This window comes from Budorcas taxicolor, chromosome 5 (genome assembly GCF_023091745.1).
Source record: "Budorcas taxicolor isolate Tak-1 chromosome 5, Takin1.1, whole genome shotgun sequence".
Taxonomy (NCBI): Eukaryota; Metazoa; Chordata; class Mammalia; order Artiodactyla; family Bovidae; genus Budorcas; species Budorcas taxicolor.
Window position 1 is genome coordinate 125,132,584 of NC_068914.1, and position 26,247 is coordinate 125,158,830.

Below are 26,247 nucleotides of genomic sequence, written 5' to 3' on the forward strand. Positions count from 1 at the left end.
GTATGCAAATAGCTCCAGATGCAAAGTGAACCACATCTAAGTTATTCGGTTCAACATCTGCTGGTCCAACTCCCATTATTCCTTCTAAAGAGTCGGCTTGTGAAAGACAGTTTAGTTGCTTCCTATATAAGCTGTTTTGAAGGAGCTAATTTGGATTAAAGTTATCTGTCTGGACCACGTGCTTTTACCTTTGATGGTTAATGCATTTTAATGTGGTCTGTGTAGCACTGCGAGGAACTTGGAAGCATATTGGAAAGGACAGTATTCAAGGTTTCGCCTTGGACCTCACCTTCTAGGCAATTTACATTTATACAGTTAAAAGTAAAAAAGGGCAGTCATTTGCCTCTGAAACAGCACCATCCACATTGAATACAACGGCATCATGATGATACTTGCTGACCTAATATACTTTTCGTGCAACCTCTATCATAGATTTGAAGCTAAAGTTATTGATAAAATCACTTGCCAGTCCTAACATTACATTTCACAGAACATCTCGTCATTTGAGATGACTCTTTTCATATGGTATCACTGAAAGTGGCATAAGTTGGTCCACGGCATATGGTACTTTGTGTCAGATATACAGTATATTTTCAAACGTGATAAATGAGTGCATTAGCGAATGAATGGACAAACAAGTTAAATAATTAACTTAAATAAACATCATGGATTCTGTAACTTTGAGTCTGCTGAATTCAGAAAGCATAATAAAAAATATACAAAAGCCAAACTAAGACTAACAGTCTAATGTTCTTAGAGTCTGCAAGGTCAAGAAAAGATAAAATCCTTCCTTCAAAAGAGTACAGTAGGAAAGGTAATTTCCAATCAAGGTAAAAGTGGTGTATATGTCTACACATGTGTGTATATGTGTGTGTGTGTATACATTTGCATTTGTATAAAGGAACACAAACATTTGTATATCAAAAGCTAGACATTCATTTCGAAGATAGACATTCATTTCAAAAAGTCACTTTTCTAAAAAGCAGAGTATTACCAGTCTTCTAAAAATTTACAAAAGACAGTTAATTGCTCAAAAATGATTCTGAAAAAATAGATTTCTCAGCCAAAAAATTGTTTTTCTAAAAAAGTACAGTTCATAAAAGAAGCCAATTCAAAAAATTACTGATATCTTATGATATGCAAAATCTGGAATGACTTTTCTTTGGGAAAACGTTAGAAAAATAATATTTTTAAAAGGAGGTAAAAGAACTGGATACTATTACTATTACTTCTACACTCCTACATCTTGAACTAAAATTCAGCCTAACTGCTGCTGTCCTCTACTGTTACCTGCCAACACACTGTAGGACCAGGGGAGAAAATGAAAATTAAAAAATAGCTAAACAGCTGTTCACTTTCTGAAAATCTGTGACTACTCTTGTTAATCATTATCCCCAGGTTATTTGTCTAAATGTGGAATGACCAGGAAAGTTAGCTGAGCTCCAGACGAAACAGCTTGTTAGCCATCCTTGAATAATTATCTAAGATTTCCAGGTGTTTTTTTCTAGATTACTGTAATTTTTAAGGAAAACTTAAGTTTGCCTTCCTTTAACTTGTGATTAACAGGCTATTTAAATACTCTCAAAGAATTAAAGTAATCAAAAAGAGTTACTTGAAAGTAAATCTGCTCTACTCATTATCAAGAAACAATTACCAAGCACTGTTCATTAGCAAGGCACAATGCTATACTAGGTACTTAGGATTCAAAAAAACCTTAAAACATAGTCCCTGCCCTCCAAGGCTCAGACTAAAGTAGACATGCAGAGATGAATGTCATACTGAAAAACTAATATTTTTAAAAGTATTAGTACACCAATGTCGAAGGCAGCATTATTTACAATAGCCAAAGGAAGCAATTAAGTGTCCATGGACAAATGAACACATAAACAAAATGTAGTCTGTACACACACTGGAATATTATTTAGGCTTAGAAAGGCAGGAAATTCTGATGCATGCTACTGCCTGGATGAAACTTGAGAATGTATCATGCTAAAGTAAAATAAACTGGTCACAAAAAGGAAAATACTAGATGATTCTATTTATATGAGATATCCAGAGTAGTCAAATCCATAGAGATAGAAAGTAGAATGGGAGTTGACAGAGGCTGCAGGGAGGGGAAATTGGGTAGTTATTGTTTAATGGCTAAAGAGTTTCAGTTTTACAAATGAAAAAGTTCTAGAGATTAGTTGCACAACAATATGAATATAACTAAAAATACTGAATTGGACACAAAACTGATTAATATGGTGGGGAAAGGGACAAATTGGGAAATTGGGATTGACATATATGCACTACTATATATAAAATAGGTAAGTAATAAGAACCTACTGTATACCACAGGAAACTCTATTCATTACTCTGTAATGACTTATATGGGAACAGAATCTAAAAAACAGTGGATATTTCAATATGTATATGTATAATTGATATGCTTTGCTGTACAGCAGAAACTAGCACAACATTGTAGATCAAATATATTCCAATAAATCATTAATTCAGTTCAGTTCAGCCGCTCAGTTGTATCTGACTCTTTGCGACCCCATGGACTACAACATGCCAAGCCTCCCTGTCCATCACCAACTCCCGGAGTTTACTCGAACTCATGTCCATTGAGTTGGTGATGCCATCCAAACCATCTCATTCTCTGTCATCCCCTTCTCCTCCTGCCTTCAATTGTTCCTAGCATCACAGTCTCTTCAAATGAGTCAGTTCTTTTTTAAAACTGTGGTTAAATGCATATAATGAGAAATATTCCATATTTATTATTTATTAAATTTTTATTATTTATAAATTTTAAAAGGCACAAATTGGTATATGCCAAGGGCCAAGGAAATGAGACAGAAAAAAAAAAAAAAAGATACAGTAGCTCAGACCAAGAAGCAATTGTGAGAAATGGAACAAATTCAGTGAGAACTGTATTTTTTTAACAAGAAAAATAAGACTCAAGTAAGCAGACAGGGGATGTCATACCTGCCCTAGGTATGACAACCAGAAGCAATGGCAAACAGCAGCAGACATCATCTAGAAACATAATGTAGATCACAGTTTGATTCATAGGCTTCAAACAACAGCCAGGGAGACAAGCTAGAGGGTAAGGCTGTGAAGGAGAGAGGAGAATGCTTGAGGCAATTCTTCTCAGTGAATAGCAGTACAGCAGTAGTCGCTCAGTCATGTCTGACTTTTTGCGACCCCATGGACTGTAGCCCACCAGGCTCCTCTGTCCATGGGATTCTCTAGGCAAAAATACTGGAGTGGGTTGCCATTTCCTCCTCCAGGGGACCTTCCCAAATGTATATAAAGGAGACTTCATTAATGTGCATTAGAGGATACCCCAGGTTAACCTGTTATAGAAAACTCTCTTGAGTCTTTAAATTCTATACCAATTCTCACTGAATAGCTTTTACTGAAATGAGGCAATATTTATCCCAGTTTTACTAAGAGTAAAGGCAGGAATTAAAAAGGAGATTCATAATTTCATATTCATTCACATCCTACATTCTCCAACTCCTATGATTAATTAAGGAAGTGCATAGACACGTATCATTAATTAGATGCCTCACCATAAGGAGAGATGGGCCTAGAAATAATAATCTGTGTGAAGAAGCAACATGTGCATTTCATTTACTCTATAATTTTTAAATTTTATTATCTGCACTGCATATAATCTAGTATTTTAAAAGATCCCACTAAGTAAATGATGCTAATATTACACAAAAATGCATGTCCCTAGGTACCTCCTTTGATTGACAGTATTGAAGGCTAAAACAGATAGTCTCAGAGGCAAATTATCCCAGTTGCTATAAGGAAATCATCCTCTAACTGACTGCCAGCCCTCTAGCAGACTAATCACTAGGCACACTAGGCCAACTCAGTCTTTATTTACAAAACCATTTGAAATGTTCTATGTCTGATGTCTGTGTTGCACTATTCCATACTCTCCTTATGTCTCGTCTCTTTTTGTCCTCCTGTTCCCTAACTATGGGCATCTAAATTTCTCTACTTAACTCTATTCGTTCTATATGCAGCTTCCCACTGTGATCTCCTACAACTTTAATTGTCATATCAGTGGGAAAACTACCAAACCAAGACCTCCAGTCCACCTTTCTCCTGAACTCTAGGTACTTGAAATAAACATGTCTAAGACAAATTAATTAAGGCCTCATACTGTCCCAAACCAACTCTTTTAAATTCTCTATTTCTTTCATGGTAATACTATCCTTTTTAGAACCAAGTCTTGTAACCTTAAAAATCAACTCTGACTCCTCCTCCACCCAAACATGCAATCAGTCAGACAGACAGTCCTGCTGATGCTTTTCTCAAAAGACAGAGTTCCTGACAATAAACTGAAACGAGAACCTGAAAGTCTAGATTTCATTCCTAAACATATTTATCTGTATCAGACTCCAAAACTTTCATAAGCTATCATTTCATTATCTGAACAATGGGAAGAATGCAGCTGCCCTACCTATTTCACAAAAAACAAATACATAATGGCGTGCTGAAAATCCTCAACCATTATGTAAATATATTATCTAGTCTTCCTACCTACCTCCTGCTGTCACCCTAGTCTAGTCATTTATTCAGTTACTTATTCATTCATTCACTCCTTTTTTTCTTTTATTAAAGGACCAAGTACAATCCAGGTACTATGTTCAGCAGTTAAAACATAACAATAGATGCAGCCTTACATAACTTACAGTCTAACATGAAAGTCAGAAAACAGGTACATGTAGATGGGAGAAGGTTCTCTGGGAAAACTTCCCAGAAAAAGAAATAATAAAGTAAGAAACAATACATGAAATAAACATGAGTCTATATGGCAAGGGTGTGGGGGAGAGCAGCGGTAGGAGAAAGATGAGCAATTTGAGGCAAAGGAAACAACACTTGTACCCCTCCAACAAAAATGAGCATCCTAACAGTGCCATCCTCTTTTCCACATTTACACCTTTATTCCATGCATTTTTCTCCCTTCAAAATCTTTCCTCATTCTTATCTCTGCCTATTGAGATTAAATTCATCCTTCAAAGCCCAGACAGACGATATATAACCAGTTTCAAGGACAATACTTGACTCATTTGAGGCATGAAGTAACATTTACCAAAGGAATAGATGACAAAAAATGGATGATCATCATTCTTCCCAAATCACAATCTGCTTCACATTACATATATACATATGCTTGCCTTGTCTTTCCTTGAAGTAAAGGACATGTCTACATAGTGTCTCATGCATAAAAGGTACTCAAAAATATTTGTAAAATGAATCATTCTAATAATCTGAGACAGACCTGTTAAAGAATATTTTCATCTTTGACTCCTGACTTTATAATAATTTGGCAGAAAAAAAGAAAACACAAAATAATATTTAGATATGAATTATATTAATACTGAACATTAGGTCTTCCACAAAATACTTCTCAATAATGGAATTTATTTTTGTATTTCATTTCTTAGATGACTTAATCCTTAATATTTTTGAATGATTTTCCTATAGAAATACTTCTAAATTTAAATACTGTGGGGGATGACAAATAATCTTTACAATATTAAGAAGTCTTTAATTAATGAACTGGACACTAAAAAATTACTTGGCATCTCACCTTTCTAAAACTAAAACAAATTTGGAAATGCAAATTGTACTTTAATTCCATTTTAATGCTGATGGTATCATTTTTGGAATCATGCCTCAAGCCACCATTTCAGAATTTGTTATGCAATTCATAATTAGTTATGCAAAAAACTAGGTTAAATTTGGGTCATTCCATTTATCAGATCAAAGAAGGCAAACTGCAAAGGTAGAAAGGGGCTTTCAAAAGAAAGACAAAAGTATTGAATAAGAAAAACATTCTAAGTTACTCTATACTACCTGCAGGAAAAGCAGCCCAAGGAATGGCAGGAGATGTAGTTTGGGTTTCCCCATTTCCTCCATCAAAAATCTCTGCAGCCTATAAAACGAAGGCAAAATTATTTTAGAAAATCTGAAAAATAGAAATGTTATTTAAGCAATGAAGCCTCCCAATTCTACAAGCATAATTTTCTGTAATACACTGCTGTGGCTGCTGCTGAGTCGCTTCAGTCATGTCCAACTCTGTGCGACCCCCCAGATGGCAGCCCACCAGGCTTCCCCGTCCCTGGGATTCTCCAGGCAAGAACACTGGAGTGGGTTGCCATTTCCTTCTCCAATGCATGAAAGTGAAAAGTGAAAGTGAAGTCGCTCAGTCGTGTCCAACTCTTAGCGACCCCATGGACCGCAGCCTACCAGGCTCCTCCATCCATGGGATTTTCCAGGCAAGAGTACTGGAGTGGGTCACCATTGCCTTCTCTGCTGTAATACGCTACACATTTTCAAATTTCCTTTGAATACTAAATTGTTTTTCAGTCTTCAGTGCTACCACCTCCAACCACTAGTCACTGCCCCCAGTGCTTGTGCTCTGTCCTTGAGTAAAATTTTCCTTCCTTACTCAGATATATTTCCTGTCAATGAAATTTTATTTTACATATCCTCACAGTTTCATTTCTGAACCTGCAATATTTACCTATGTATATAGGAAAAATACATTATTTTTCTTCAAAAATGTAGACATTAAATCTTTTTATTTAACTATCACAAGATCAAAAAGAGATTAAAGGAACAAGATTTACCCATATGCTTTAATAATATACCAGGCTTCCCTTGTGGCTCAGCTGGTAAAGAATTCGCCTGCAATGTGGGAGCCCTGGGTTGGATCTCTGGGTTGCGAAGATCCCCTGGAAAAGGGAAAGGCTACCCACTCCAGTATTCTGGCCTGGAGAATTCCCTGTATCCATGGGGTCACAAAGAGTTGGACACGACTGAGCATCTTTCACTTTCACTTTAATAATATACCAGCTGGACTTACCAGCATTCAACATTTAGAAAACTCCTAAACCTGACATTTAAATTAAACCCTCATTTTAAACAGTTTTAAACTATGAGACAGCCAATTACTGAATGTTGAGTTTGTGGGTAAAAGTGAAATGTTTTCAGGTCACAGGAAAATTGCTATTGGAAAAAAAGGACCAGAATTTCAACTTGGATTCTGCATTGAGTTGTCAGCCACAAAGACAGTCAATTGGGCAATTGACAAGTCAATTGAGGGAATCTGCCACAGGAGTTGAGTGATGTTGAATACAGAAGCTACTCTCTACAAACTATGAAAAATGTGCTAAGTCACTTCAGTCATGTCCGACTCTATGATCCAATGGACTGTAGCCTGCTAGGCTCCTCTGTCCATGGGATTCTCCAGGCAATAATACTAGAGTTGCCATGCCCTTTTCAGGGAATCCTCCAAACCCAGGGATTGAACCCACTTCTCTTAGTCTTCTGCATTGGCAGGTGGATTATTTACCAATACTACCACCTAGGAAGCCCCACAAGTCATGAGGGAAGGTCAAAAAAATAAAATAAAATAAAAATCCTGCATATTCCTTGACCTAGACATTCCATTTCTAAGAATTCATCCTAAACATTTAATTGTAAAAATTTACCCAAAAGGATGTATACCAAATGGTTACTTATAATAGGCAATCACTGGATACAATCTAAACATTTACCAGACACCTGATTAAATAAATCATCTTTTACTCATATACTGGAATTCTCTAGAACCATTAAAAATGTTTTAGGAACAAAAATCTTAATAACATCTAAAATATGTTCACATAAAAATACAGATAGTAGTTGTCTAGGAAAAATTATATATTTATCTAGAAAAAAGGTAAGAAAGACAAAAAACAAATTAAAAACAAGGTTTTCTAGTGGCAATTTTTATTCATTTGGCTATTAGTCGTTTTTCAAATTTTTCTGCACTAAAAATACTTCTAAAATTACAATACAATTATTTTTTTAACTGTATTAAAAATCATTTCAGAATATTCCATCAATGCTTAATTCACTGACACTGATAATTGTACTGTTGTTAAGCAAAAGAATATCCTTATTCTTAGGAAATATTAACACACACTAAAGTATCTAGGAGTAAAGAATCATAATGTATTTAACTGATCTTCAGATGTCTCCTCCCAGAAAGGTTTCTATACCTAAGGATAGAAACCTTTCATATTTTTACAGCAGAATGTAGAAGAAAGAATCCTAGCAACCATAATTAAATTGGAATGGTTGGTTAGTATTGTACCTGTGTAATATTCAAAGGAATAGATCCATTGACTATACACTGAAGTATAACTGTTACTCTAGAGAATACTATCTACTCTGAGTTCTCTGATAAAATAAATCAAGAAACATAAGATTCAGTCACCCAACAACCCAAAATACTAAAGCAAATGCAGAAAGCATATCAATGTGCTAAACAAAAAGTTTTAGATGAAATGCAGAAAATAGGTAAGTTCATATTCTGATTATTTCCATATTAACAGATATTTAAAAGCAACAGGAGCGAAACTGATCTTAACCTAAAATAAACTCATACCATTCTTTCATGACATTCAGAACACTGAATATGTACTAATGTCTCATTTCTCCTATTGTAGTGTCATCAGTTACAGTCACTATCTTTAACAATCTCCTTTTCACCGAGTTCCAAACTAGATAAAAGTCTTTCTTAAAGAAAAAAAAAAAAAATCACAGAGCTCACTTGATGGTAGTTCCAGGACTTGAGCTCAGGCATCCTGACTCCTAATCCAGAGATTTTCCTGCAAGACTATACTGGCTCCATAAAAATAACTGGGTTATAAAATATTTCAATAAAATGAACACATACTGAAAAGGATTAAGGAAAAGACAGGGCTTCTTCACTTAACAATTTCCTTACAAAGCATCCAACTAAAACCTGAGAGAATAATCTAACAACACAAACACACTAATTAGCTCTGTAAGCCACCAAAAGGTGATGTACTTAACACATTAAATCAACTCATTACAGGTATAAACATGAAAATATGTCCCAGATCTTCAACACTCATCCCTCATCTCACAAGTATTTCCTAATAGACATGTATCCCAACAGAACCATCTGCTGACAATTTCTCAAATCTCTTCTTTAGTGCTTCCACCAGCAGCACTTAATTACCTCAATTTAAAACATTCCTATGGGTATGATCAAGTGTTCAATAATAATAAATCAGTTTTAACTTTCAGAGGGAATATATTTTAATTTTTCTGTATTTCATTTTTTTATTCCAGAGTTACATTCAAAATGATCAAGAAAGGATCATGAACATCAATGATTAACAAAACATTTAAAACAATTACATAAGTAAAATAAGGTAAATAATAGCACATACCTCAAAACCACCAAAATCATCATCATCCATTCTTTAAGTGCACCTGAAAAACAAAAGCCATTGAAACAGGCCACACACATGGTCATTTACGTCAGAACACTGCTCTCACTTAAGGGCATATACATTTTGACTTGTTTTTTTGATCTCTAAATTAGAACTATTTCATTTGGGTTAAGAAAATGATTTAACTAAATACATATGCATTTTTAACACAAAAGGACTGAGATTTTTTTGACAAAATTAGCCATTCTGGCAATATTAACAACTTCTGTGACTTTTTCAGCAACCATGTATTTTGCCATTTTGTGTTGAGACGCCAGGAGTGGAAAAATATTCTTTTACATTTTAATTTGCTTTTCCCAAATTGGCACTAGGGCTCAATTCAATAATGCTTCCTGCTTTTTGCATCTATTCCTCAGTTGTCTGGCAACATCAGCACAAACTCCAGCTAAGAACAGGACTGTGGTGAATTTTTGGAAATCTGTCCCACACCACAAAGGTTCTTCCCTTGGTTTCATGGCCGAGGTTGATTTAGATTTTCAAAATTGATCAGCATTTTTGAGCTGTGGCCACAACTTCTGGAGCATTTTGATATGTGTATTTTTAGCTGAAACTGCTTTGCACTTTTGGAAAAATGTGGAGCAAGTTACTAGGCTGATCAAGATAAATCAAGTCATGTATTCATGGAGACTAGGGAAGAGAAAAACACAAGCAATTTATCCAGAATACCTCTCTTCTTTACCCTTAAAATATGTAAGCGAGACAAGCAGTGGGATAATACATGTTTTATTTTGTCCTAAATGCATTCTATAAAAATAAAAGGGTAAAACTATGAGTGCCTGGGCTTTAAAAAGAAGAAAAAAATAAAAAGGAGATGCTTTCATCGAACAAACCGTGAAAGAACTAAAAAACAGAAAGGTAAAACAAGTAATAAGTGATACATATCAAGACAAAATTAAATTTACAATAAATTGTGAATTGGTGGACAGAAGTCACGCTCTGGTCAATAACTGGTTTTCCTTTTCTATCTTTCAAAAGTGGACATATTCACATATTAATTACAGCTTTCTTGTCTCAATAATACAAGATGGACTTCATTACAAAAAATCTTCTCCAACTTCTAAAAAAAGACCAAAAACAGCTAAGCAAATTAAACTGTATATACTAAGCAATAATTCTAAAGGTATTTTCTAAGGCATTTTGCTCTGACTGATAAAGTAGCTGTCATGCTTTACCTTGTCACCAAAATTACTACTGTGTATGAGCGTGCTCAGTCATGTTCAACTCTTTGCAACCCCAGGAACCACAGCAAGCCAGGCTCCACTGTCCATGGCATTAATTAACACTAATGCCTTGAAAAATAAAACTCAAAAATAGTCAAAGAAAAGTAAACAGTAAAAAGCAATCTCAGGATCGTTTTAATAGACAAAGAAAATTAATTTTCACAGAAACTCAGTAGGCAATGACACTATAAGAAATATATAGATAGAAACATTCAATACATTATAAAAATGGACAACACTAAATTAACCAGAATATAATACCAGCATTGTCACCATTACCCACAATTTAACAATCTGTTGAAAAATTTCAAAAGATGTACTTCTCCAAAAATCAAAATGAAGCAAATCATCCACATACACTTAAAAAATATGAACCAGACTTTCAGAAACTTTTGATGGTGGTTAGTTTGAAATGGAGTTCACATTAATTCTGATGCAAGCGAGTAGAAATCTGTATGTGATTACATTTTTCATGAAGAAATTATGAAAGAAGAGTGATATGGATACTGAGAATTAACCAAGTCAAATTATAAACACCAAGTTTGTCTTTTCCATGTGTCCCACGAATCTCAGGAGACAATTAAAAGCTATTTTTAGCATCTGCAAACACTGTACCCAAATAATTTGGTTTCAAAAGAATGGAATTTTTAGAGTAATGCATCTATGTGTTTTCATATGACACAGCCCAGTAAGTTATTTGTTAAGATACCAGAAAATTTGAAAACAAAAACAAATACCCATGCCTAAGAATCATTCCAGCTTGTTTGCCTGTGGTAATCAACCAAATACCATCAGCTTCCTAAGTACTGATTTAGCTCTACAAAAGAAGATGTTAGTGACCACAGATGCTTTCCATACCCCAGCAACTATTAAATATTAAAATGCAGATAAGTCATCCGGTATTTTATTTTCAAAGAAATATTAATATATTTTTAAAAGGCAAATGTGTCCTGAGTTTCTTAAAATACAGTACTAGAGAAATAAAAATTATTTTAAAGTAATAGCCTTTCTCTGAACAATTTAGTTCAAATTCTGAAATAGTTTGTTTCCTTCTGAATATTTTAAAGAGCAGGAGGAAGCAAAATTAACAGCACTGATTTGTCAAAATCAACTTTACAAAATACAAAAACTAAAAATTAGTTTTTAAAGGAAATATTACAAGTCTGGGCTTCTTTATATATTTAGTTAGTACAATATATTTAGAACACTGCTTCATCTACAGTGCATTTATTGCCCTTTTAGAAGACTTCCAGCACTTAACATTATCTGCCTGAAGTACATATAAAATAAAGCAACACCAAATATTTCTGTCATAAAAGTTATAGAATCATGAGCCTGGCCAAAAAACTGGCATATCCATGCAGTTCATTCTTTGGTGTCATGGCAAGTGGAGAGATGAACACTTTATTATGATTAGTTATCTATGTTGAAAGATTTCATAAAATCCAGGTTTAACAATTCGGACATGACTTAGTGACTGAACAATGACAATTCTCAGACTTATTTATTTCAGAATTTAATCTCTCTTGTTGCATGACTATATTAATTCTCTCCTAAATTACCCTCAGTATTTAATATATTGCTGATTTAATATATTGCTGAAGTCGCTCAGTCGTGTCCAACTCTTTGCAACCCCATGGATGGTAGCCTACCAGGCTCCGAGAGCCATGGGATTTTCCAGGCAAGAATACTGGAGTGGGCTGCCATTTCCTTCTCCAGGGCATCTTCCCAATCCAGGGATAGAACCTGGGTCTTCTGCATAGCAGACAGACCCTTTACCATCTGAGCCACTAGAGTGATCCAGAAAAACATATACACAACACTTAGGAAAGAAAAATGTGTTAGTCGCTCAGTCATGTGCGACTCTGTGACCCCCATGGACTCTAACCCAACAGGCTCCTAAATCCATGCACAACCTTTAATGTAACTTTTTTACTGAGCAACTCTACAGAAGGGCTCACTCAAGGTCTTCAAGAAGTTACAGTCTGCTGTAGAGCAGAGGGCAGTGTGTACGAAGAGCATGCAAATATAAATAACACAAAATATGAAAGGGTCTTACATGCAAGGTGGGAAAAATTTTCAAAAGTTGGAGCATTATGAAATCCTTCAGGTAAAAGGAGACATCTGAAATTTATTTCAAGAGACTTAGCAGAGAATTTAAAATGGTACATTAAGAACATGGATTATACTCAAGTCTTTTCCTAAAATCTTTTCCTAAAAGATAGCAAGCAAGGATTGGATTGTTTGCTTCCACATAAACAAAGGTCAAAGAGTAGGTAAAAAGAAAAAAAAAAAAAAAAACGGAATGCAAATACAAGGAAGATGAATCTTACACTATCAGTGGGGAAAATGAAAATCAAACACATTTATATCAGGGAAACCACAAAAGGCTCAGGAATGGGCAGCACTGAAAGACGAGTAAAGATGAGACTCAACATAAGAATCACAGATATATCCCAAGATCCCCTCCCAGAATCAGCACAACTGGGCAATTAATAATTCCTCATCACAGAAGAAGACTGCAGGTTTAATCCTTGGACAGTGTAAAAGCAAGAATCTCTAGACTGGAAGATCAGAGACAGGTGATTAAATCAAAATTGTATTAAATTTTAAGACCCATTCCCCCATCTTCTTTCACCACTCAGCAACCAAACTGCGAGTTGCAGGTCTTCAACTCCTAAACAGTAGATTATAAGATTTTTCTCTGATCTAATCTAATCACTCCCTGACAAAGGACCTCACCAGACACTCCACAAAGATACAGCTCACTCAGGTAGGGGAAACAGTAGAAACAGTGTCAGACTTTATTTCTTGGGCTCCAAAATCATTGCAGATGGTGACTGCAGCCATGAAATTAAAAGACGCTTACTCCTTGGAAGAAAAGTTATGACCAACCTAGATAGTATATTCAAAAGCAGAGACATTACTTTGCCGACTAAGGTCTGTCTAGTCAAGGCTATGGTTTTTCCTGTGGTCATGTATGGATGTGAGAGTTGGACTGTGAAGAAGGCTGAGCGCCAAAGAATTGATGCTTTTGAACTGTGGTGTTGGAGAAGACTCTTGAGAGGCCCTTGGACTGCAAGGAGATCCAACCAGTCCATTCTGAAGGAGATCAACCCTGGGATTTCTTTGGAAGGAATGATGCTAAAGCTGAAGCTCCAGTACTTTGGCCACCTCATGCGAAGAGTTGACTCATTGGAAAAGACTCTGATGCTGGGAGAGATTGGGGGCAGGAGGAGAAGGGGACGACTGAGGATGAGATGGCTGGATGGCATCACGGACTCGATGGACGTCAGTCTGAGTGAACTCCGGGAGATGGTGATGGACAGGGAGGCCTGGCGTGCTGCAATTCATGGGGTCACAAAGAGTTGGACACGACTGAGCGACTGAACTGAACTGAACTGAACCCATATACGGGTCAAGAAGCAACAGTTAGAACCCTGATTGGTTCAAGATCAAGAAAGGAGTTTCAAAGGGTTGTTGGCTGTCATACTGTTTGTTTAACCTACATGCTGAGCACATCATAAGAAATGCCAGGCTGGATGAATTACAAGCTGCAATCAAGATAAGCAGGAGAAACATCAACAACCTCAGATATGCAGATGATACCACTCTAATGACAGAATGCTAAGAGGACTAAAGAGCCTCTTGATGAGGGTGAAGGAGGAGAGTAAAAGAGCCAGCTTAAGACTAAATATTTAAAACAACAACAACAACAACTAAGATCATGGTGTCTGGTTCCATAACTTCATGGCAAACAGAAGGATAGAAGGTGGAAGTAGTGACAGATTTCCTCTTCTTGGGCTCCAAAATCACTGCAGATAGTGACTGCAGCCATCCATGAAGTCAGAAAACGATTGCTTCCTGGCAGAACAGTGATGACAAACCTAGACAGTGTGTTGAAAAGCAGAGACATTACTCTGCCGACAAAGGTCTGTATACTCAAGGCTATCATCTTCACAGTGGTCCCATAGGGTTGTGAGAGTGAAAAGTGAAAGTCAATCAGTTGTATACAACTCTTTGCAACCCCATGTACTGTAGACTGCCAGGCTCCTCTGTCCATGGAACTCTCCAGGAAGAATACTGGAGTGGGTAGCTATTCCCTTCTCCAGGGGATCTTTCTAACCCAGGATAGAACCCAGGTCTCCCGCACTGCAGGTGGATTCCTCACTATCTGAGCCACCAGGGAAGCCCACGGTTGTGAAAGATGGACCATAAAGAAGGCAAAATGCCAAAGAATTGCTGCCTTCAAAGTGTGGTGCCGGAGAAGACTCCTGAAAGTCCCTTGGACAGCAAGGAGATCAAACCAGTCAATCTTGAAAGAGATCAACCATGAATATTCACTGGAAGGACTGATGCTGAAGCTGAAGTTCCAGTATTTTGGTCATCTGATGCGAACAGATGACTCATTGGAAAAGTCCCTGATGCTGGGAAAGACTGAAGGCAGAAGGAGAAGGCATCAAGAGGATGAGATGGCTGGACAGTATCACCAATGCAATGAACATGAACTTTGGGCAAACTCCAGGAGATGGTGAGGGACAGGGAGGCCTGGTGCACTGCAGTCCACGGGGTCACAAAGAGTCGGACATGACTGGGCTACTGAACAGCAACCCACATACATGGAATTTCCAATTTGCTCCTTACTGCATTAAGAGACAAAATAAGTGTAACAGTTAAAAGAAGGGAATATGGAGTTCGGCTGCCTGGATTCAGATTCTAGGTCTGCCACTTACCAAACTGTGTAAAACTGGGCAACTTATTTATCATTTTATGACTCAGTTTTCTTATCTGTCAAACAGGAACAATAATAATGGTAACCAATTCCTAAAGTCCTTGTGAGGATTAAATAAGTTAAAATAGACAAAGCACTTAGAACAATGTCTGACACACTTTAATCATTACATAAGCATAAGCTACCTTATAATTAGTGTCTCATTCATATCTGAACAGATAGGCAAGGACCATCAGATATGTAGAAATGAAATTATGGTTGCCAGGGGGTAGAGGAGGGATAATTTGGTTGCCTTTGAGAAGGCCACGTACACACTGCTATATTTAAAATAGATAATTAATAAGGACCTATTGTATAGCACATGGAATTCTGCTCAATGTTATGTGCCAACCTGGAAGGGAGAGGGGAGTGGGGAAGAACAGATACATGTATATGTATGGCTGAGTCCACTTACTATTTACTTGAAACTACCACAACATTGCTAATCAGCTACACCGTAATAAAAATAAAAAGTTTAAAATATGGGGGAAAAAATAAGAATATTCAAATGACAAAAAAAGAAAATAGCTAATATGAAAAGAGCAGAGGTCAATTACTAATAGCTCCAGAAAGAATGAAGTGACAGGGCCAAAGCAGAAATGATGCTCAGTTGTGGATGTGTCTGGTGTGAAACTAAAGTTTGATGCTATAAAAAACAACACTGCATAGGAACCTGGAATGTTAGGTCCATGAATCAAGATAATGTGGATATGGTCAAGCAGGAGATGGCAAGAGTGAACATTAACAGTTTAAGAATCAGTGAACTAAAATGAATGGGAATGGGCAAAGTTAATTCAGAATACTATTATATATACTATTGTGAGCAAGAATCCCTTAGAGAAAAAATGGAGTAGCCCTCATAGTCAACAGATGAGTCTGAAATGCAATACCTGAGTAAAATCTCAAAAAATGACAGAATGATCTCAGTTCATTTCCAAGACAAACTATTCAACATCACAGTAACCCAAGTCTATGCCCCAACCACTGATGCCAAAGAAGCTGATGTTGAACGGTTCTATGAAGACCTACAAGATCGTCTAAAACTAACACCAAAAAGAGACATTTGTTTCATCACAGGCGATTGGAATGCAAAAGGAGGAAACAAGAGATACCTAGAGTAACAGGCAAGTTTGGCCTTAAAGCACAAAATGAAGCAGGGCAAAGGCTTACAGAGTTTTGTCAGAACACATTTGGACATTGGTTATAGCAAACACTCTTTTCCAAGAACACAAGAGATAACTTCACACATGGACATCACCAAATGGTCAATACCAAAATCAGATCGATTATATTGTTTGCAGCCAAAGATGAGCAGCTCTATACAGTTAGCAAAAACAAGACCTGAAGCTGACTGTGGCTCAGATCATCAGCTCCTTACTGAAAATTTCAGGCTTAAATTGAAGAAAATAGGGAAAACCACTAGGCCATTCAAGTATGACCTAAATCAAGTCCCTTATGATTACACAGTGAAGTGATGAATAGATTCAAGAGATTAGATGTGGTAGATGGAATGCCTGAAGAACTATGGACAGTTTCATAACACTATACAGGAGTCAGTGAACAAAACCATCTGAAAGGAAGAAAAAAAAAAAGGGCAAGATGTCAAAGTGGTAGTCTGAGGAGGCTTTACAAACACCTGAAGAAAGAAGAGAAGTGAAAAGCAAGAGAGAAAGGGAAAGATATATCCAATTGAATGCAGAGTTCCAGAGAACAGCAAGGAGAGATAAGAAGGCCTTCTTCAGTGAACAATGCAATGAAGCATAGGAAAACAACAGAATGGTAAAGACTAGAGATCTCTTCAAGAAAATTGGAGAGATCAAATGAACATTTCATGCAAGGATAGGCACAATAAAGGACAGAAATAGCAAGGACCTGACAGAGGCAGAAGATATTAAGAGGTGGCAAGAATACACAGAAGAACTATATTAAAAAAGGTCTTAATGACCAGGATAACCACAGTGGTGCAGTAACTTACCTAGAGCCAGACATTCTGGAGTGTGAAGTCAAGTGGGCCTTAGGAAGCATTACTAGGAACAAAGCTAGTGGAGGTGACAGAATTCCAGCTGAGCTATTTAAAACACTAAAAGTTAATGTTGTTAAAGTGCTGTGCTCATTATGCCAGCAAATTTGGAAAACTCAGAAGTAGCCATAAGACTGGCAAAGGTCAATTTTCATTCCAGTCCCAAAGAAGGGCAATGCCAAAGAATGTGCACAGAACTGTGCTCATTTTGCACACTCATTAAAATTACACTCAAAATCCTTCAAGCTAGACTTCAGCAGTACATGAACTGAGAACTTCAGGATGTACAAGCTGGGTTTAGAAAAAGCAGAGGAACCAGAGATCAAATTGCCAACATTCACTGGATCACAGAGAAAGCAAAGGAATTCCAGAAGAGCATCTACTTCTGCTTCATTGACAATGTGAAAGCCATTCTCAACGACAATTTACATTGTCTACGTAAATCACAACAAACTATAGAAAACTCTTAAGGAGATGAGAGTATCAGACCACCTTACCTGTCTCCTAAGAAATCTGTATGTGGATCAAGAAGCAACAGTTATAACCTTACATGGAACAACAGACTGGTTCAAAATTGGGAAAGGAGTATGGCAAAGTGTATAGTATCATCATCCTGCTTGCCTAACTTATATACAGGGTACATCATGCAAAATGCCAGGATGGATGACTCACAAGCTGGATTCAAGAATACAGGAAAAATATCAACAACCTCAGATATGCAGATAATACCATTCTAACGGCAGAAAACTAAAGATCCTCTAGATCAGGGTAAAAGAGAAGAGTGAAAACGCTGGCTTAAAACTCAACATTCAAAAAACTAAGATCATGGCATCTGGTTATATCACCTCATGGCAAACAGAAGGGGAAAAAGCAGAAGCAATGACAGATTTTATTTCCTGGAGCTCCAGAACTCATTGCAGATAGTGACTGCAGCCATGAAATTAAGATGCCTGCTACTTGGAAGGAAAGCTATGACAAACCCAGGGAGCATATTAAAAAGCAAAGACATCATTTTGTGAATAATGGTCCGTATAACCAAAGCTATGGTTTTTCCAGTAGTCATGTATGGATATGAGAGTTGGACCATAAAGAAGGCTGAGTGCTGAAGAATTGATGATTTTGAATTGTGATGCTGGAGATGACTATTGAGGGTACCTTGGACTGCAAGGAAATTAAATTAGTCAATCCTAAAGAAAATCAACCCTGAATAGTCATTGGAAGTACTTATAAAGAAGCTAAAGCTCCAATACTCTAGCCAACTGATGCAAGAGCTGATTCACTGAAAAACACCCTGAAGCTGGTAAAAACTGAAGGCAAAAGGGGAAGACAGTGGCAAAGGATGAGATGGTTAGATAGCATCACTGACTCAATTTGAGCAAACTCCAGGAGACAGTGAAGGATGGGAAGCCTGATATGCTGCAGTCCATGAGGCTATCTAGAGTCAGACACAACTTAAAAGACAGAACAAAAGCAACAGTATGAAAGACAGAAATGAACTCCCTGCAAAAAGGAAAAAAGACAGAAGAAACAGAGACTACATATGAGAGAAATATTTGCTACAAAATAAAAACTATAATAAATACCTTCAGAGAGTTGAGATCAGAAGACAGTGCATTCATGAAATAACAAGAAGCTTTAATTTAGGAGGGAAGTTGGGTGGTATATAACAAGACTATGGTCTTGAAAATATAAATGATTACAGAAATGAAACACTTCAGGTTGGGTAATAAAGCTAAGAAAATCTCCTTTAAGAAGCAGAGTATAAAAGAAAAAGAAATGAGAAATCAGAGTAAAAATGTAAGAAAATTATAAGATCCAGTCTACAATATGCAATATTTAATTTTAGGAATTCTAGAAAGAATAGAGAAAACAAAAGCTATATCATGAGCCAAATAATAAAAGTTTTTAAAACTAAAGGATATAATTTGCAGATTTAATGGTTCCTTAGGTATCTAAGAAAATAGAAGTAAAAAGCCACACTAAGAGTGCAGTGTCTTACATCCTACAAAAAAAGAGAAGATCCTACAAGCTTATAAAGAGATAAAATAGGTTTTGTACAATGGATAGAGAATATATGTAATGGTATTAGACTTTACAAGAGCATCACTGAAAAGTGAAAAACAATGAAGGGATGAAGCTAGGATTTTGAGGGAAAATTTTACAACATAGAACTTATTTAATCAGCCAATCCAACAAATAACCAAGTAGAGGGAAAATAAGTCATATTCACACCTGACAGTCTCAAAAAAAAAAGTTATTTTCCAACAATTCTGTGGAGTAAACCAAAGGAATAAGACATGAGAGAGATATGGGATTAAGAAAAAGGAGATCCAAATAAAGTTAAAAACAAAAGGAACTGTCCCAGAAAAATGAAGTGAGTAGCAAGAAGAGACAGCAAGAAGTCTAAATTGGAGTACAGAGGAAAGCTCCTGGGAGATGTATTTGAGGAAATGAAATTAATAGACTGTCTCTGTTTTACCATAATAAGTGTAATTTTAAACAACTGGAGAAAAATGTAGGCTTGAATAAGTGATTAGAAAATCAGCTAAATGAAAACAGCAAGAAAACAATGTGTTAGACAGGAAAAGCAAACATAATATACTACATTTTTCAGCTGTGAGTAGTAGGTACATGGTCATAATAATGTTAACAGTGAATAACTACCTGTACCAAAATTATAATATAACCATATTGAGAAGGTAAAAGAAAGATGATGAAAGATGTGGTATGAGCCAGAGGTAAAAGACAGTTTAGGTCTTATCTTCCACATTGGAAAGACAATGGGTATGAAATTTAAAAATCAAGACATAACAATAATAAATGTTATTTTGTGATTAACTGGTAAACACTAAAAGATTCAGCTACATATGCTGTTAAATATCTTGCTTCTAGAAACCAAGAAATGGAGAAGCTGGAAAAGAGGGCATCATAAGATGGACTTTGGCCATAACAAGCCTTTTACAACTTTAAACTGTGAGCTTTCATAATTGACTTTTTTAATGACAGCATAGAAACAATCATGGCACAATGAATCAAGTACCCTTTATTTGCGTCAAAATACTACTCTGAAAAGAAAACTCAAGGCAAGTTTTATTTTTCAAAATAAACTGTTAAGAGAAGGCTTAAATATTTTAAATTAGCCTTTAATCAGTGAATAAATGGAAAATGTTTCATGTTAGTCTTCTTTATGACATGTTCCCATATTATAAATATTTATACAAAATGTAAAAGTGTATCTCAGACACCAAAGTTGCTCAAAATAAAATGCAAAAAAACACCAAATAGAAAAGTAGACAATTTAAGTAACTAACTTCATAAATTACCATCTCCAGAGATTATCCAGAGTATTCAGTCATCCCAAAGTGCCTTACACTGTCCACTCAGCATTTAAATCAATCTCTATCCCATCTGGAAAATTACTGGCTAACCAACATCCAAATTTTTTTCTATTTGAGACTATTTCATGCGATGTTTCCTAAAAGTAACAGACAGGTGATTTTTTTCAGACAATCCAAAGCAAATATAAATTGGTAAGAGGACACATAACAAAGGAAATACACATAAACACAGACAGACACACACACCCTTAGCTAAGGTAAAAGTGAATAGCCATTAAGATTGAATTAAATGGAAGAGTCTAATCAAAACACAAAATCAGAATTTCAAGCTTATCTTGTCAAGGAAATTATTTACCTGAATTTCCGTAAGGTCTTCCAAAGTAATTTATGGACCATTTCTTAAACTTTTTTTTACTCCCTAGAACCTTCAACTATGCAGTTCCTAGCACACAGTAGGAACTCCAAAAAGTGTTATTGAATCAATGCTTTTAGAATAAATGACTGAATGAAAGCAAATGAGTTACTAATAGTTCCTCCAATACTCTGCTTTTCCTTTTATTTCTCCAAGAAAAATACACTGGAGTTTGAGCACAAAAAGTCTACATCTTAGAAGAAATTACAGTGCTACACCCATTCTCTTATTCAATTATTATTGTAGCTAATGGTAATTTTGAAACTTCCTGTTGTCATTGTTGTTTTTCAGGCACTAAGTTGTGTCCTACTCTTCGCGACTCCATGGACTGCAGCACATCAGGCTTCCCTGTCCTTCCCTATCTCCCGGAGTTTGCTCAAATTCATGTTCATTGAGCAGGTGATGCTATCTAACCATCTTATCCTCTGCCATCTTCTTCTGCTAACTGTGTAGAGGTCAGCATGCGTGCACAGAGCAAGTTCTTTGGGTTCCTCACTGGGAACTTTATGCCCATAAACAATATAGTCTTCCTATGATCTAGCTCTCACAAGGGAAATTCACCAGAGAAAAACTTTATTTTCTTAGTCTGGATTCATGTTTTTTAGCCAATGGGTTAATTTAATTCAGGAGAGAAATTGCGGGAGACCTCATTTCAGCGTCAATCCAAGCCACATTTACATTAAACTTTTAAGACTAGAGACACTTTTCTGGTTCTTATAACTCTTGGTTCTATTTCTCAATAGCTTCAGAACCTGGAGTTCTTACAAGGCAGGAGATAATAGCTCTCATACAGAACCACCAACAATATCCAACTGCCTGTCTTCTGCTTAGAAGGATCACAAAATTCATGTTTTCCATCTTCAACTGGGTCCACAGTGCTGCCAACCACATACATTTTTTCTTTAATTAAGCCTCTTGCTCCCCTTCTCCAGAAGCTATTTCAAAGATTTCTCAGCTCTCCTCAAACTTTCCAACCTATTACTTTCAGTAATCAAAGTACATGATCAAGCCTCCTGCTAAACAAAGAAGGCATTTTAAGGGAAGGCCCTTTACTTTTTTCTACCAAAACTACAGTTACTAGCATGTGTAGCATGTGATGTGCTTAGTCGCTTCAGTCGCATCTGACTCTTTGTGAACCCATGGACTGTAGCCTGCTAGGCTCCTCTGTCCATAGGGATTCTCCAGGCAAGAATACTGGAGTGGGTTGCCATGCCCTCCTCCCAGGGATCTTCCCAACCCAGGGATCGAACCCAGGTCTCCCACTGATTCTTTACTGTATGAGTCACCAGGGAAGCCCAACTATTCCACTCTATCTGTGCTCTGAGGCCTGACTCTCTCAATTATTCCTTCTCTTTATTAAATATTCAACTTTCCCCTTTTATTTGGCTCCTTCCTATTAACAATGAAACATGTTCCATGTCCTACATCTTTAAAAATGAAACAAAACAAAAACAAAAGCAAAACCATCCTTAACTGCACATTCTTCTCTAACCACAGCCCTCTCCTTTTCACAACTCAACATCACAGATGCTCTATTCTTAAAGACCTACAGACTGTGCCTGCAACCAATTACCTCCTTTTCACTAAATGCAAAAAGACACTTTCAATTCCTTGTCATATTTGAACACTAACAGCATTTGACCAGTCCTTCCTTCTCAAAACACTCTCAATCTCCGGCTTGCAAAACAACCATACTTGTTCCCTCTTTCTTCCTGTTTCTCCAACTGTTTCTTCCCAGTCTCCCTTACAGGTCCTTCTTCTACCTACACTTTAAATGCTGGCATTTTTATCTCACTTCAAATAAACTCTCTAGGTTATTCATTCCTTCAGATTCATTTTATTTACAAACAATCTAAGGGATCTCTAGTTCAGATCCACCTCCTGAGCTTCAGATCCATAAACTCAACAGACAACTGACTAGTTTCTTTTTCATCTAACAGGTACTTCAATACAATCAAACCTGAACCTAAGATCTCTCCCACCAACCTCAAATTGACTCTTCCTCTGGGCTTCCCTGGTGGCTCAGAGGTTAAAGCGTCTACTTGCGATGCGGAAGACCTGGGTTCTATCCCTGGGTTGGGAAGATCCCCTGGAGAAGGAAATGGCAACCCACTTCAGTATTCAATCCTGGAGAATCCCATGGATGGAGGAGTCTAGTGGGCTACAGTCCATGGGGTCGCAAAGAGTCGGACACGACTGAGCGACTTCACCTTTCACTTTCTAGGATTCTTTCACAGTTGGCCAAGAATAAAAGCTGGAGTCATCCTTGCCTCCTCCTTCTCTCACCAAATACTGTGTCTTAAATACTTCTATAATTTATCTACTCAATTGCTATTATTTTTATCCTAGTTAAAGCACCTTTATGTTTTATCTGGTTCATAGCATCAGCCTTCAAAACAGTTTTCTGCTTCCAGTTTGCGCTTTCTATTCCATCCTCCACTCTGCTACACAGGTGACTTCTTCTAAAAACTCATGCCTCTATAGAACACAAACTCTGGAGTCTCACCACTAAGCAGAGCAAACATGACGACAAAGTTGTAAATTGAGACTAATGATTAGAAGTAAAAATATATTCTGCAAAAAGCCTGCAATTACATCCCAATATTAAGGCAATGTGGCTCAGATGGTAAAGCGTCTGCCTGCAATGTGGGAGACCCGGGTTCGATTCCTGGATCAGGAAGATCCCCTGGAGAAGGAAATGGCAATCCACTCCAGCACTCTTGCCTGGAAAATCCCATGGACGGAAGAGCCTGATAGGTTACAGTCCATGGGGTCACAAAGAGTCAGACACAACTGAGTGACTTCACTTTCATTTTCACTATATAACAAACAATAGAGAAAAGTGTTAGTTAACAACACAGTACAGTGTTGACAACTTTATAAAGTGCTTCATATCTTTCACAGTGTTATATGTGCTTTTTTATCTTTTTCTATTTATAGTGAATTTTCATTTATCTGGACAGATATATTTAATAACCTCATCTATCTGGAACATGGCTGTTCTGCTATAATAAGCATAAAACTCCTAGGTAGATTGTTGTTGTTGTTGTTGGGTAAGAGTAAAATTAAAACACAACATCTCAGTGTTTGGTTATTTAACCACAGACAGCTTTAAACCTTTGTTAAGAATTTGTTTACTCTTCTCCTAGACATAATTAGAGCATCCAGTGGCTCTCTGGTCTAAACTATAACTCCCTCTGACTCACTCTATTTTAGCTACATAGCCTCCCTAACAATCATACTCCTGCCTCAAGGCATTTGGTCTTTTTTTTAATTGTTTATTCCATTTTCGTAAATAAAATTAAAATACGGAAACCCACCACCAGGCATAAAACTGCAGATCATAACAAATTACATATAACCCCTCCTTGGATCTCTCTGGACTCACAATCCTAATTTATTTTTCATCATTCCTTTGTTTGCAAGTTAATGAAGTTCCATTTTCTATCTACCACCAAAAGGTATATTTTAGCTTTTTTTTTTTTCTTTTTTGTTTTGTTTTGTTTTTTCTTCTTTTTTTTTAATGTTCTTGGGGTTTTTTTTGTTTTTTTTTAGTTTTTTATTTTTTTAATTTTAAAATCTTTAATTCTTACATGTGGTATTTTAGCTATTTTTATAGGGCATCCTATGACATAAATTTAGGGGATTTAATTTTTTCACATTATGTTGCTAATATCATTTTAGCTACCGTTCATTCTTTTTTACTACTTTAATATACCTTTATTCAGTTACTTTTTTTCAACAAACATTTGTGTGGCTTATAATATTTTGTTACTGAAAAGATGTACCATAATTAATCTTTCTTAATGCCTATTAATAAAATCTTATAATTTTCACTGAAGAAGTCTTTTATATCTACTAGATTTATCCCTAGATACTAACATTCTGATACAGTAATATCTTCTTTTAAATTGTATTTTCTAGTTGTCTGATGCTATTGTATAACAATACAATTAACTTTTAACTTTTGTATATTAATCTTATATCCATTCAGCTTTGCCAAACTGACATCTATAATTTATATCTTTTGATTTTATATGTAAATGATCATATTATCTCCAGATAACAATTTTACTTCTTTCCAATTCTATCTCTCTAATTTATTTTTCTTATCTTCAAGCACTGGCTATGTCCTTCAATAAAGTGCTAAGTACAAGAGGTAATGTGGTGACTGTAGTCTTCAAAGACATTATCAAAAATATCTCCTAACTCACATATTCTCCTAAGAATGAAACACTGATACTCATTTCAAAGAGTCATAATAGTTCTGTTTTCTCCTTTTGAAACTATGGGATATTAATCATTAAACCTCCAAAACCGATATAGTACAGTAGAATTAACATGTGTGACTTTCCCAGTTAGGTCCCAAAACCAATTTCTGATTGTGTCTTTGGATTGCCTGACTAGTAACCTAGCTACCATGTTGTGAGAAAAGCCAAGCCAGACCACGTGGAAAGATGATGTGGAGAAGTCACCTGCAAGTTTTTCAACTGATTACCTGAGCCCCCAGCCAGCAACTGGAATCAAATCACCAGATATATGAAAATACTTTCAGATGATTCCAGCTTCCAGCTATCCAGCCACTTCCAGTATTTAAGTCATCCCAATGATGCATTAGCAAGGGGGGAGCAGCAACAAACCTTCCTATTTTGTTCAGGTTCCTGACCCTCAGAATCCATAGGAATAATAAAATAGTTGTTTAATGCCCTGAAGTTTAAGATGATTTCTTATGTAGCAATAAAACCACTAGAATGGGTGATAACATTCATGTCTGTAACAGTCCTGTTTTTAAGGGGAATGTTTTTAATATATTCCCATTTAAAAACATGTCTGTTGATTATTGATGGTTTTTTTTTTAATAGTCCCAACAGGTTAAACAATTCCAACTTTCCTAATTTACTAAGCATTTTAATCATGAATTTACAATTGATAATTAGATGTTTTTTCTACCTTACTGACATTACCATATGATTTTTCTCTTTTAATCTATTAATATCATCATTTACATTTATAGATCATATAATAGTTATCTATCCTTGCATACCTGAAATAAACAGAACTTGGTGATAGCATTTTTCTTCTTTTACAAAGCACATTTCAAAATGTTAATATCTTGTTTGCGATTTCTACATCTACACTCAAGAGTGAAATAAACTGTAATTT

General features: G+C 36.2%; 1 protein-coding gene across 1 annotated transcript in view; it reads right to left on the reverse strand.

Moving 5' to 3' along the window:
• The window catches only part of CCDC91 (coiled-coil domain containing 91), a 416,515-nt gene that overhangs the window by 311,266 nt on the left and 79,002 nt on the right, over positions 1–26,247 (reverse strand). The window contains exons 2-3 of the mRNA XM_052640421.1: positions 9,261–9,303; positions 5,866–5,944 (exon numbers count right to left, since the gene is read on the reverse strand). Of these exons, the coding sequence (XP_052496381.1) occupies positions 5,866–5,944; positions 9,261–9,290 (109 nt within the window). The 5' untranslated portion in view covers positions 9,291–9,303. The remainder of the gene's footprint in view (positions 1–5,865; positions 5,945–9,260; positions 9,304–26,247) is intronic.